Raw genomic sequence first — 15,000 nt, 5'->3', positions numbered from 1 at the left:
GGCCCCAGCCTCGTCCCCCAGACTGCAGGCCCCAGCCTCGTCCCCCAGACTGCAGGCCCCAGCCTCGTCCCCCAGACTGCAGGCCCCAGCCTCGTCCCCCAGACTGCAGGCCCCAGCCTCGTCCCCCAGACTGCAGGCCCCAGCCTCGTCCCCCAGACTGCAGGCCCCAGCCTCGTCCCCAGACTGCAGGCCCCAGCCTCGTCCCCCAGACGGCAGGCCCCAGCCTCGTCCCCCAGACTGCAGGCCCCAGCCTCGTCCCCCAGACGGCAGGCCCCAGCCTCGTCCCCCAGACTGCAGGCCCCAGCCTCGTCCCCCAGACTGCAGGCCCCAGCCTCGTCCCCCAGACTGCAGACCCCAGCCTCGTCCCCCAGACGGCAGACCCCAGCCTCGTCCCCCAGACGGCAGACCCCAGCCTCGTCCCCCAGACGGCAGACCCCAGCCTCGTCCCCAGACGGCAGACCCCAGCCTCGTCCCCAGACGGCAGACCCCAGCCTCGTCCCCCAGACGGCAGGCCCCAGCCTCGTCCCCCAGACGGCAGACCCCAGCCTCGTCCCCCAGACGGCAGACCCCTGCCTCGTCCCCCAGACGGCAGACCCCTGCCTCGTCCCCAGACGGCAGACCCCTGCCTCGTCCCCAGACGGCAGACCCCTGCCTCGTCCCCAGACGGCAGACCCCTGCCTCGTCCCCCAGACGGCAGACCCCAGCCTCGTCCCCCAGACGGCAGACCCCAGCCTCGTCCCCAGACGGCAGACCCCAGCCTCGTCCCCCAGACGGCAGACCCCAGCCTCGTCCCCAGACGGCAGACCCCAGCCTCGTCCCCCAGACGGCAGACCCCAGCCTCGTCCCCCAGACGGCAGACCCCAGCCTCGTCCCCCAGACGGCAGACCCCAGCCTCGTCCCCAGACGGCAGACCCCAGCCTCGTCCCCCAGACGGCAGACCCCAGCCTCGTCCCCAGACGGCAGACCCCAGCCTCGTCCCCCAGACGGCAGACCCCTGCCTCGTCCCCCAGACGGCAGACCCCTGCCTCGTCCCCCAGACGGCAGACCCCTGCCTCGTCCCCCAGACGGCAGACCCTGCCTCGTCCCCAGACGGCAGACCCCTGCCTCGTCCCCCAGACGGCAGACCCCTGCCTCGTCCCCCAGACGGCAGACCCCTGCCTCGTCCCCCAGACGGCAGACCCCAGCCTCGTCCCCCAGACGGCAGACCCCAGCCTCGTCCCCCAGACGGCAGACCCCAGCCTCGTCCCCAGACGGCAGACCCCAGCCTCGTCCCCCAGACGGCAGACCCCAGCCTCGTCCCCCAGACGGCAGACCCCAGCCTCGTCCCCCAGACGGCAGACCCCAGCCTCGTCCCCAGACGGCAGACCCCAGCCTCGTCCCCCAGACGGCAGACCCCAGCCTCGTCCCCCAGACGGCAGACCCCAGCCTCGTCCCCAGACGGCAGACCCCAGCCTCGTCCCCCAGACGGCAGACCCCAGCCTCGTCCCCTAGCCTTGTCCCCCAGACCCCCTAGCCTTGTCCCCCAGACCCCCTAGCCTTGTCCCCCTTGTCCCCGACCCCCCTAGCCTTGTCCCCTAGCCTTGTCCCCCTAGGCTCCCCCTAGCCTTGTCCCCTAGCCTTGTCCCCTAGCCTTGTCCCCTAGCCTTGTCCCCCTAGCCTTGTCCCCTAGCCTTGTCCCCCCTTGTCCCCAGACCCCCACAAGCCTTGTCACCTAGCCTCGTCCCCCAGACCCCCACAAGCCTTGTCACCTAGCCTCGTCCCCCAGACGGCAGACCCCAGCCTCGTCCCCCAGACGGCAGACCCCGGCCTCGTCCCCCCAGACGGCAGACCCCAGCCTCGTCCCCCAGACTGCAGACCCCAGCCTCGTCCCCCATGCTCGTCCCCTAGCCTCGTCCCCCAGACCCCCTAGCCTCGTCCCCTAGACCCCCTAGCCTTGTCCCCTAGCCTTGTCCCCTAATCCCCCTAGCCTTGTCCCCCTAGGCTTGTCCCCTAGGCTTGTCCCCTAGGCTTGTCCCCTAGGCTTGTCCCCCTAGGCTTGTCCCCCTAGCCTTGTCCCCCTAGGCTTGTCCCCCTAGGCTTGTCCCCTAGCCTTGTTCCCCTAGCCTTGTTCCCCTAGCCTTGTTCCCCTAGCCTTGTCCCCCTAGCCTTGTCCCCCTAGCCTTGTCCCCCTCTCTGGCACCTCCCTAACATGGTGATGATGATGATGATGATGTTTTTGTTTTTTAGGGGTTTGATGATAGTTGTTGTTGTTGACCCTGTTGTTTTTGTTTACACCCTAGGTCCTGGACAGCTATGAGAAGGATGGTTTCAACTTCCTGTCCAAGGTGTTTAACTCCTCCCACTCCTTCCTGGAGGACCTGACTGGTTTGACTCAGCTACACCAGGAGACACAGAACGCAGAGGTACACACACCTCAACACACACCTCAACACACACCTCAACACACACCGCACAAACACACACTAAACCAGAGGTACACACACCTCAACACACACCTCAACACACACCTCAACACACACCGCACAAACACACACTAAACCAGAGGTACACACACCTCAACACACACCTCAACACACACCTCAACACACACCTCAACACACACCGCACAAACACACACTAAACCAGAGGTACACACACCTCAACACACACCTCAACACACACCGCACAAACACACACTAAACACACACACATCCCTGTCCTCCATTGTCCGCACTCTTTCGTTTTCTGTTGATGGTTTCACATCAAATTGTATTTGTCACAACAGGCTTACGTAGACATTACTGTGAAATGCTGATTTACGAGTCCTCAACTAACAATGCAGTTTAAAGGAAGAGATAAGAATAACAAATAATTAAAGAGCAGCAATAAAATAACAGTAGTGAGGTTATATACAGGGTGTTACGGTACAGAGTCAATGTGAAGGATATATACAGGGTGTACCAGTACAGAGTCAATGTGAAGGATATATACAGGGGTACCGGTACAGAGTCAATGTGGAGGTTATATACAGGGGGTACCGGTACAGAGTCAATGTGGAGACTATATACAGGGGGTACCGGTACAGAGTCAATGTGGAGGCTATATACAGGGTGTTACGGTACAGAGTTAATGTGGAGGCTATATACATGGTATTACGGTACAGAGTCAATGTGGAGACTATATACAGGGGGTACCGGTACAGAGTCAATATGGAGGCTACATACAGGGTGTACCGGTACAGCGTCAATATGGAGACTATATACAGGGTGTTACGGTACAGAGTCAATGTGGAGGCTATAAACAGGGGGTACCGGTACAGAGTTAATGTGGAGGCTATATACAGGGTGTTACGGTACAGAGTCAATGTGGAGGCTATAAACAGGGGGTACCGGTACAGAGTTAATGTGGAGGCTATATACAGGGTGTTATGGTACAGAGTCAATGTGGAGGCTATATACAGGGGGTACCGGTACAGAGTCAATGTGGAGGCTACATACAGGGGGTACCGGTACAGAGTCAATGTGGAGGCTACATACAGGGGGTACCGGTACAGAGTCAATGTGGAGGTTATATACAGGGTGTACCAGTACAGAGTCAATGCGGAGGCTATATACAGGGGTCACACTGTGGTATTTCACCCGGTAGATATTGGAGTTTATCAAAATCTGGTTTGTTTTTTAATTCTTTGTGGATCTGTGTTATCTGAGGGACATATGTCTCTCTAATATTGTCATACATTGGGCAGGAGGTTCGGAAGTGCAGCTCAGTTTCCACCTCATTTTGTGGGCAGTGAGCACATAGCCTGTCTTCTCTTGAGAGCCATGTCTGCCTACGGCGGCCTTTCTCAATAGCAAGGCTATGCTCACTGAGTCTGTACATAGTCAACGATTTGCTTTCTTTTAGGTGGTTGTAGAATTGAATGGCTCTTTTCTGCATTTTGATAATTAGCGGGTATCGGCATAATTGCTCAGCATGCATTATTTGGTGTTCTACGTTGTACACAGGAGATTTCTTTTGCAGAATTCTGCATGCAGAATCTCAATTTGGTGTTCTCCCCATTTTGTGAATTATTGGTTGGTGAGCGGACCCCAGACCACACAACCATAAAGGGCTGATTCAAGTATTTTTTGCCAGATCGGTATGTCAAATTGTATGTTCCGTTTGATGGCGTAGAAGTCGAGGGATGTATAGTTACCTGTGGCGCTGATGTTTAGGCCGAGGTATGCATTGTTTTTTGTGTGTTCAAGGGCAACGGTGTCTAGATGGAATTTGTGTTGGTGGTCCTTGTGACTGGACCTTTTTTGGAACACCATTATTTTGGTCTTACTGAGATTTACTGTCAGGGCCCAGGTCTGACAGAATCTGTGCATAAGATCTAGGTGCTGCTGTAGGCCCTCCTTGGTTGGGGACAGAAGCACCAGATCATCAGCAAACAGCAGACATTTGGCTTCAGATTCTAGCAGGGGGAGGCCGGGTGCTGCGGACGTTTCTAGTGCCCTGTGTGAAGAAATGTGTGTGTTTTTTGCCAATTTTAACCGCACACTTGTTGTTTGTGTACATGGATTTTTATAATGTTGTGGTCTGTAGTACGGTAATTTGGTTAAAAGCCTATTTGACATTTGCTCAGTACATTGTTTTCTCTGAGGAAATGTAGGAGTCTGCTGTTATTGATAATGCAGAGGATTTTCCCAAGGTTGCTGTTGACTCATATTCCACTGTAGTTATTGGGGTCAAATTTGTCTCCACTTTTGGGGTGATCAGTCCTTGGTTCCAAATATTGGGGAAGATGCCAGAGCTAAGTATGATGTTAAAGAGTTTTAGTATAGCCAATTGGAATTTGTTGTCTGTATATTTGCTCATTTCATTGAGGATACCATCAACACCACATGCGTTTTTGGGTTGGAGGGTTTTTATTTTGTCCTGTAACTCATTCAATGTAATTGGAGAATCCAGTGAGTTCTGGTCGTCTTTTAATAGTTGATTCTAAGATCTGTATTTGATCATGTATATGTTTTTTGCTCTTTATTCTTTGTTATAGGGCCAAAAAGATTGGAGAAGTGGTTTACATCTCCATGTTGGATAGATAACGCTTCGTGTTGTTGTGTGTTTCGGGTTTCCATGGATACTTCAATTACATTGAGCTGATTTCTGACGTGCTGTTCCTTCTTTTTCCGTAGTGTATTTCTGTATTGTTTTAGTGATTCACCATAGTGAAGGCGTAGACTCAGGTTTTTGGGTCTCTATGTTTTTGGTTGGACAGGTTTCTCAATTTCTTTATCAGGTTTTTGCATTCTTGTTAAAACCATTTGTCATTGTTGTTCATTTTCTTCGTTTGTCTGCTTGAAATGTTTAGATTTGACAGGGAAGCTGAGAGGTTAGATATACTGTTAAAATGTTCTATGGCCAAGTTTATACCTTCACTATTACAGTGGAACCTTTTGTCCAGGAAGTTGTCTAAAAGGGATTGAATTTGTTGTTGCCTAATTGCTTTTTGGTTGGTTTCCACACGACATTCCTTCCACCTATAGCATTTCTTAACGTTACTCAGTTCCTTTGGCTTTGATGCCTCGTGATTGAGTATTGCTCTGTTCAAGTAGACTGTGATTTTGCTGTGGTCTGATAGGGGTGTCAGTGGGCTGACTGTGAACGCTCTGAGAGACTCTGGGTTGAGGTCAATGATAAAGTAGTCTACAGTACTACTACCAAGAGATGAGCTAGGGGTGTACCTACCATAGGAGTCTGGGTTGAGGTCAGTGATAAAGTAGTCTACAGTACTACTACCAAGAGATGAGCTATAGGTGTACCTACCATAGGAGTCTGGGTTGAGGTCAGTGATAAATAGGTGTACATAGGAGTCTGGGTTGAGGTCAGTGGTACAGTACTACTACCAAGAGATGAGCTATAGGTGTACCTACCATAAGAGTCTACAGTACAACTGCCAAGAGATGAGCTATAGATGTACCTACCATAGGATTCCCCTCGAAGCCTACCATTGACTATGTACATACCCAGCGTGCGACAGAGCTGCAGGAGTTGTGACCCATTTTTGTTGGTTATGTTGTCATAGTTGTGTCTAGGAGGGCATATTTGGGAGGGAATGCTGTCACCTCCAGGGTGGTGTTTGTCCCCCTGTGTGCGGAGGGTGTCAGGTTCTTGTCCGGTTCTGGCATTTAGGTCGCCACAGACAGGTATATATGTCCCTGGGCCTGGAAATGGTTATTTGGGAGGGAATGCTGTCACCTCCAGGCAGGTGATTGTCCCCCTGTGTGCTGAGGGTGTATATATGTCCCTGGGCCTGGAAATGGTTGATCTCCCCCTCTAGGGTGGAGAAGTTGTCGATGGTTAAGTATTGATATGGGTAACACACGAGGAAATGTTTCTCTTTTGAGATCATTTCCTTATCCATTTCAGATGTAAAATGTTCATTTTTTTTGTCTATTTTAATAGTGAGTTACGTCTGCTCTATACCAACTGAGCATAACCCCCTAAATCTCTTTCTCTCTGGACCAGTGGGTCCGTCTCCTCTATTGTCCACCCACCTGGTAGTGTCCCTGGTGGATGGGACTACCCCTCTAGCTCTCTGTAACCTAGATATGGGCAACCAGTGTTCCATCTTTCTATACCACCCACCTGGTAAAATGTGGTGGTCTATTTTAATAGTGAGTACCAGCTCTCTGTAACCCCTAAATCTCTTTCTCTCTGGCACCAGTGGGTCCGTCTCCTCTATACCACCCACCTGGTAGTGTGGTGGATGGGACTACCAGCTCTCTGTAACCTAGAGGGCAACCAGTGGGTCCATCTCCTCTATACCACCCACCTGGTAGTGTGGTGGATGGGACTACCAGCTCTCTGTAACCTAGAGGGCAACCAGTGGGTCCGTCTCCTCTATACCACCCACCTGGTAGTGTGGTGGATGGGACTACCAGCTCTCTGTAACCTAGAGGGCAACCAGTGGGTCCGTCTCCTCTATACCACCCACCTGGTAGTGTGGTGGATGGGACTACCAGCTCTCTGTAACCTAGAGGGCAACCAGTGGGTCCATCTCCTCTATACCAGGTTTCTTGTAGGATGACAATGTTTGTATTTCTGATTTCAAGGAGGAAGTCTGGGTTCTTGCTCTTTAGGCCAAAGGCAGATGACCTCTGACCTTGGATATTCCAGGATGAGATAGTAAAAGCTTTGTGTTCCATAGTGTCCAGTGTGGTTTACATTTACATTACATTACATTTAAGTCATTTAGCAGACGCTCTTATCCAGAGCGACTTACAAATTGGTGCATTCACCTTATGACATCCAGTAGAACAGTCACTTTACAATAGTGCATCTAAATCTTAAAGGGGGGGTGAGAAGGATTACTTATCCTATCCTAGGTATTCCTTAAAGAGGTGGGGTTTCAGGTGTCTCCGGAAGGTGGTGATTGACTCCGCTGTCCTGGCGTCGTGAGGGAGTTTGTTCCACCATTGGGGGGGCCAGAGCAGCGAACAGTTTTGACTGGGCTGAGCGGGAACTGTACTTCCTCAGTGGTTTAGGCCCCGGATCATCACAGTAGGTGTAAGCAGAGTATGTTGACCTCTAAGGTCGCAGGATGGGGCTTGGGCGGGTGTAATAGTGGGGGTTGGGCCTGTTGCTCTGCTCACCACCTGGGCATTTGACATGTTGTCCTTGTCGCAGGGGCAGGGGGCATGTGGTGGGCAGAAGGGGCATCGGTTTGATATGGGGGGCCTATATAGGGTGTGGCCAGGGTTTGTTTGGGGCGGTCTTCGCTGGTTATGTTGTGTCTGGAGATGCTGTGGTCTGGGTGTAGGTCCTCTTGGCGTGGGTCCTTCAGGAGGGGGTCTTGCAGGTCTGGGTGTAAGTCCTCTTGGCGTGGGTCCTTCAGGAGGGGGTCTTGCAGGTCTTGGAGGGTGTCTCACTGGTCTGGGTGTAGGTCCTCTTGGCGTGGGTTCTCTTGGCGCAGGTCCTTCAGGAGGGGGGGTCTTGCAGGTCTGGGAGGGTGTCTCGCCGATCTAGGTGGGGTGTCCGTTGCTCTGTGTGAGGGTTGAGGGTGATGTTCTTCAGAGTGGAATTGGAAAGTTAGATTGTTGCCTTGTAGAAGTGGACCTGGTCGTAAAGCTGTTCAAGTCCAGGGTGGAGTGGTGGGCCAGGTAGACGTTAGGTTTTTATTTTATTTTTTATTTTACCTTTATTTAACCAGGCAAGTCAGTTAAGAACGAATTCTTATTTTCAATGACGGCCTAGGAACAGTGGGTTAACTGCCTGTTCAGGGGCAGAACGACAGATTTGTACCTTGTCAGCTCGGGGGTTTGAACTTGCAACCTTCCGGTTACTAGTCCACCGCTCTAACCACTAGGCTACACTGCCGCCCCTTTTGAGGCACAGTCCTGGGAAATGCTTGCATTCACCCGCTGTATGGTATCAGGGTGAGAGTATTTCCGTGGTAGCAGGGTGGAGATAACCACTTGTGTGTTGTGGAAAGTGGAAGAAGCTTTTTCGATCACTCCCTTTCCTGCTTGTCCCATTTGTGCCCGTGTGAATTATGATGTGGCCGGGGTACCCTAGTCTGTCCTCTGATAACAGCTCCAGGGCCTAGTGTTTGGGCACCACAGTTTTGACACTTTGTGTTCTCTCTCTCTCTCTCTCTCTCTCTCTCTCTCTCTCTCTCTCTCTCTCTCTCTCTCTCTCTCTGTCTCTCTCTCTCTCTCTCTCTCTCTCTCTCTCTCTCTCTCTCTCTCTCTTTCTCGTCTCTCTCTCTCGTCTCTCTCTCTCGTCTCTCTCTCTCTTTCTTTCTCTCAGCTGAGTAATGACTTGTCTTGGACGAGGCTAGAGTCTGCTCTGTGGGAAAATCCCATGTTCTGCATCCACTATTTCTCTGTTCCCGCTCATTACTCAGACTGACAGAAAGCAGACTGTTGTAACTGCTGTTTCAGTGTAAACGTTACGTAATGTAAAATAGGCTTAGATAAAAACTATTCTTCGGTGTTCTATATAGAACCTTGTTGTTTTTGGACTACAGAAGATTCTCTGTGTTCTATATAGAACCTTGTTGTTTTTGGACTACAGAAGATTCTCTGTGTTCTATATAGAACCTTGTTGTTTTAGGACTACAGAAGATTCTGTGTTCTATATAGAACCTTGTTGTTTTTGGACTACAGAAGATTCTCTGTGTTCTATATAGAACCTTGTTGTTTTTGGACTACAGAAGATTCTCTGTGTTCTATATAGAACCTTGTTGTTTTTGGACTACAGAAGATTCTCTGTGTTCTATATAGAACCTTGTTGTTTTTGGACTACAGAAGATTCTCTGTCTGTCGTTTATTATTAAAATGTAAAATAATAATAATAATAAGTACATTATTATTTTTTAAATAATGGCAAATGTGTAGTTCTGGCTGCTCTTCAAGATGATATTAAAACCAAAATGTTCTAACGTTTTATTTAACAATCTCTTGAAAAAAAGCACATAGTTGTCCATGGTTTTTAGTGGTCTCCTTGCCCCAGCGACTTTGATGCGGCAACGCAGATTCGTTCCAGTAAACAAATCTGATCTAACAAACTGGACGTTCGTCAAATCCATCATGATCTATATATTGTAACTTGCACACAATGTGGTAACTTTGTCAGGTTTAGAAGAAGTGACTGCTAAATGCTAACTCCCGTTCGTATGAGCTGGTTAGCGTAGCTAGAAGTGACTGCTAAATGCTAACTCCCGTTCGTATGAGCTGGTTAGCGTAGCTAGAAGTGACTGCTGAATGCTAACTCCCGTTCGTATGAGCTGGTTAGCGTAGCTAGAAGTGACTGCTGAATGCTAACTCCCGTTCGTATGAGCTGGTTAGCGTAGCTAGAAGTGACTGCTGAATGCTAACTCCCGTTCGTATGAGCTGGTTAGCGTAGCTAGAAGTGACTGCTAAATGCTAACTCCCATTCGTATGAGCTGGTTAGCGTAGCTAGAAGTGACTGCTAAATGCTAACTCCCGTTCGTATGAGCTGGTTAGCGTAGCTAGAAGTGACTGCTGAATGCTAACTCCCGTTCGTATGAGCTGGTTAGCGTAGCTAGAAGTGACTGCTAAATGCTAACTCCCATTCGTATGAGCTGGTTAGCGTAGCTAGAAGTGACTGCTAAATGCTAACTCCCATTCGTATAAGCTGGTTAGCGTAGCTAGAAGTAACTGCTGAATGCTAACTCCCGTTCGTATGAGCTGGTTAGCGTAGCTAGAAGTGACTGCTGAATGCTAACTCCCGTTCGTATGAGCTGGTTAGCGTAGCTAGAAGTAACTGCTAAATGCTAACTCCCGTTCGTATGAGCTGGTTAGCGTAGCTAGAAGTAACTGCTAAATGCTAACTCCCGTTCGTATGAGCTGGTTAGCGTAGCTAGAAGTAACTGCTGAATGCTAACTCCCGTTCGTATGAGCTGGTTAGCGTAGCTAGAAGTGACTGCTGAATGCTAACACCCGTTCGTATGAGCTGGTTAGCGTAGCTAGAAGTGACTGCTAAATGCTAACTCCCATTCGTATGAGCTGGTTAGCGTAGCTAGAAGTAACTGCTGAATGCTAACTCCCGTTCGTATGAGCTGGTTAGCGTAGCTAGAAGTGACTGCTAATTGCTAACTCCCATTCGTATAAGCTGGTTAGCGTAGCTAGAAGTGACTGCTAAATGCTAACTCCCATTCGTATGAGCTGGTTAGCGTAGCTAGAAGTGACTGCTGAATGCTAACTCCCGTTCGTATGAGCTGGTTAGCGTAGCTAGAAGTGACTGCTAATTGCTAACTCCCATTCGTATGAGCTGGTTAGCGTAGCTAGAAGTGACTGCTGAATGCTAACTCCCATTCGTATAAGCTGGTTAGCGTAGCTAGAAGTGACTGCTGAATGCTAACTCCCATTCGTATAAGCTGGTTAGCGTAGCTAGAAGTGACTGCTAAATGCTAACTCCCATTCGTATAAGCTGGTTAGCGTAGCTAGAAGTGACTGCTAAATGCTAACTCCCATTCGTATAAGCTGGTTAGCGTAGCTAGAAGTGACTGCTGAATGCTAACTCCCATTCGTATGAGCTGGTTAGCGTAGCTAGAAGTGACTGCTAAATGCTAACTCCCATTCGTATAAGCTGGTTAGCGTAGCTAGAAGTAACTGCTGAATGCTAACTCCCGTTCGTATGAGCTGGTTAGCGTAGCTAGAAGTGACTGCTGAATGCTAACTCCCGTTCGTATGAGCTGGTTAGCGTAGCTAGAAGTGACTGCTAAATGCTAACTCCCATTCGTATGAGCTGGTTAGCGTAGCTAGAAGTAACTGCTGAATGCTAACTCCCGTTCGTATGAGCTGGTTAGCGTAGCTAGAAGTGACTGCTAATGCTAACTCCCATTCGTATGAGCTGGTTAGCGTAGCTAGAAGTGACTGCTGAATGCTAACTCCCATTCGTATAAGCTGGTTAGCGTAGCTAGAAGTGACTGCTAAATGCTAACTCCCATTCGTATAAGCTGGTTAGCGTAGCTAGAAGTGACTGCTAAATGCTAACTCCCATTCGTATAAGCTGGTTAGCATAGCTAGAAGTGACTGCTAAATGCTAACTCCCATTCGTATAAGCTGGTTAGCGTAGCTAGCGTACAGAAATCGGTGGTGGTTGGTAAAGATGACGTGTTTTTGGGTACATCCATAGAAGTATTACCTTGAAGCAATAAGGAACCGAGGAGGTGTGGTATATGGCCAATATAGCACGGCTAAGGGTTGTTCTTATGCACGTCACAGCGCGGAGAGCCTGGACACAGCCCTTAGCCGTGGTATATTGGTCGTATACCACAAACCTCCTGAGGTGCCGTTCATCTGGCGCCATCACCATTTCTTAAAAAAAAAAGGTACAGTAGTGGTAGTAATGCTAGTAGTGGTAGTAATACTAGTAGTGTTATTGTAGTGGTAGTAATACTAGTAGTGGTAGTAATACTAGTAGTGGTAGTAATACTAGTAGTGGTAGTAATACTAGTAGTGTTATTGTAGTGGTAGTAATACTAGTAGTGGTAGTATACTAGTAGTGTTATTGTAGTGGTAGTAATACTAGTAGTGTTATTGTAGTGGTACTAATACTAGTAGTGGTACTAATACTAGTAGTGGTAGTAATACTTGTAGTGGTAGTAATACTAGTAGTGGTAGTAATACTAGTAGTGGTAGTAATACTAGTAGTGTTATTGTAGTGGTAGTAATACTAGTCGTGTTATTGTAGTGGAAGTAATACTAGTAGTGGTAGTAATACTAGTAGTGGTAGTAATACTAGTAGTGGTAGTAATACTAGTAGTGTTATTGTAGTGGTAATAATACTAGTAGTGGTACTAATACTAGTAGTGGTAATAATACTAGTAGTGGTACTAATACTAGTAGTGGTAGTAATACTAGTAGTGGTAGTAATACTAGTAGTGTTATTGTAGTGGTAATAATACTAGTAGTGGTACTAATACTAGTAGTGGTAGTAATACTAGTAGTGGTAGTACTACTAGTAGTGGTAGTAATACTAGTAGTGTTTATTGTAATGGTAGTAATACTAGTAGTGGTTGTAATACTAGTAGTGTTATTGTAGTGGTAGGAATACTAGTAGTGGTAGTAATACTGGTAGTGGTAGTAATACTAGTAGTGGTAGTAATACTAGTAGTGGGAGTAGTAGTAGTAGTGGTAGTAATAGTAGTATTGTTATTGTAGTGGTAGTAATAGTGGTAGTAATACTAGTAGTGATAGTAATACTAGTAGTGGTAGTAATACTAGTAGTGGTAGTAATACTAGTAGTGGTAGTAATAGTAGTAGTGGTAGTAATAGTAGTATTGTTATTGTAGTGGTAGTAATACTAGTAGTGGTAGTAATACTAGTAGTGTTATTGTAGTGGTAGTAATACTGGTAGTGGTAGTAATACTTGTAGTGGTAGTAATACTAGTAGTGGGAGTAGTAGTGGTAGTAATACTAGTAGTGGGAGTAGTAGTGGTAGTAATACTAGTAGTAATAGTGGTAGTGGTAGTAATAGTGGTAGTGGTAGTAATAGTGGTAGTAATAGTGGTAGTAATACTAGTAGTGGTAGTAATAGTAGTAGTGGTAGTAATAGTAGTAGTGGTAGTAATACTAGTATTGTTATTGTAGTGGTAGTAATACTAGTAGTGGTAGTAATACTAGTAGTGGTAGTAATACTAGTGGTAGTAATAGTAATACTAGTAGTGGTAGTAATAGTGGTAGTGGTAGTAATACTAGTAGTGGTAGTAATATGTAGTGGATAAGAGCGTAAATGACTTAAATGTAAATGTAAATGTAATACTAGTAGTGGTAGTAATACTAGTAGTGTTATTGTAGTGGTAGTAATAGTAGTGGTAGTAGTGGTAGTAATACTGGTAGTGGTAGTAATAGTAGTAGTGGTAGTAATAGTGTTATTGTAGTGGTAGTAATAGCAGTAGTGTTACATACTGGTTTTGAGATTACAAAGTCTGTAGTAATATCAGTAGTGGTAGTAATAGTAGTAGTGGTAGTAATACTGGTAGTGGTAGTACTAGTAGTGGTAGTAGTAATACATACTAGTAGTGTTATTGTAGTTGTTGTGGTAGTGTTTTCCTCTGGGTTTTGAGATTACAAGTCTGTTCAGAATATACTATATCTCAGAAAATGTATATCTTCCATACAACCATCCAGTAACACAAAACAACCAGCCAGTAACACTCAAAATAACCAGCCAGTAACACACAACAACCAGCCAGTAACACACAACAACCAGCCAGTAACACACACAACAACCAGCCAGTAACACACAACAACCAGCCAGTAACACACACAACAACCAGCCAGTAACACACAACAACCAGCCAGTAACACACACAACAACCAGCCAGTAACACACACAACAACCAGCCAGTAACACACAACAACCAGCCGGTAACACACACAACAACCAGCCAGTAACACACATCAACAACCAGCCAGTAACACACACAACAACCAGCCGGTAACACACACAACAACCAGCCGGTAACACACACAACAACCAGCCGGTAACACACACAACAACCAGCCAGTAACACACACAACAACCAGCCAGTAACACACACAACAACCAGCCAGTAACACACACAACAACCAGCCAGTAACACACACAACAACCAGCCAGTAACACACACAACAACCAGCCAGTAACACACACAACAACCAGCCAGTAACACACATCACAACCAGCCAGTAACACACAACAACCAGCCAGTAACACACAACAACAACCAGCCAGTAACACACAACAACAACCAGCCAGTAACACACAACAACAACCAGCCAGTAACACACATCAACAACCAGCCAGTAACACACACAACAACCAGCCAGTAACACACACAACAACCAGCCAGTAACACACACAACAACCAGCCAGTAACACACACAACAACCAGCCAGTAACACACACAACAACCAGCCAACACACAACAACAACCAGCCAGTAACACACAACAACAACCAGCCAGTAACACACACAACAACCAGCCGGTAACACACACAACAACCAGCCAGTAACACACACAACAACCAGCCAGTAACACACACAACAACCAGCCAGTAACACACAAACAACCAGCCGTAACCAGCCCAGCCAGTAACACACACAACAACCAGCCAGTAACACACATCAACAACCAGCCAGTAACACACATCAACAACCAGCCAGTCAACAACCCAGCCAGTAACACACACAACAACCAGCCAGTAACACACATCAACAACCAGCCGGTAACACACATCAACAACCAGCCAGTAACACACACAACAACCAGCCAGTAACACACACAACAACCAGCCAGTAACACACACAACAACCAGCCGGTAACACACACAACAACCAGCCGGTAACACACACAACAACCAGCCGGTAACACACACAACAACCAGCCAGTAACACACACAACAACCAGCCGGTAACACACATCAACAACCAGCCGGTAACACAACAACCAGCCAGTAACACAACAACAACAAGCCAGTAACACACATAAACAACCAGCCAGTAACACACATCAACAACCAGCCA

General features: G+C 47.8%; 1 protein-coding gene across 2 annotated transcripts in view; it reads left to right on the top strand.

Moving 5' to 3' along the window:
* Positions 1 to 15,000, top strand: part of atg7 (ATG7 autophagy related 7 homolog (S. cerevisiae)) — a 112,328-nt gene that overhangs the window by 83,369 nt on the left and 13,959 nt on the right. For both annotated transcript variants that reach the window (XM_052474234.1, XM_052474235.1), the window contains one exon: positions 2,280 to 2,402. In XM_052474234.1, coding sequence (XP_052330194.1) covers positions 2,280 to 2,402 — 123 coding nt within the window. The remainder of the gene's footprint in view (positions 1 to 2,279; positions 2,403 to 15,000) is intronic.

This window comes from Oncorhynchus keta, chromosome 21 (assembly GCF_023373465.1).
Source record: "Oncorhynchus keta strain PuntledgeMale-10-30-2019 chromosome 21, Oket_V2, whole genome shotgun sequence".
NCBI lineage: Eukaryota > Metazoa > Chordata > Actinopteri > Salmoniformes > Salmonidae > Oncorhynchus > Oncorhynchus keta.
Note: the sequence above shows the minus strand (reverse complement) of the source record. Positions and strands in the feature narration are given on the sequence as shown.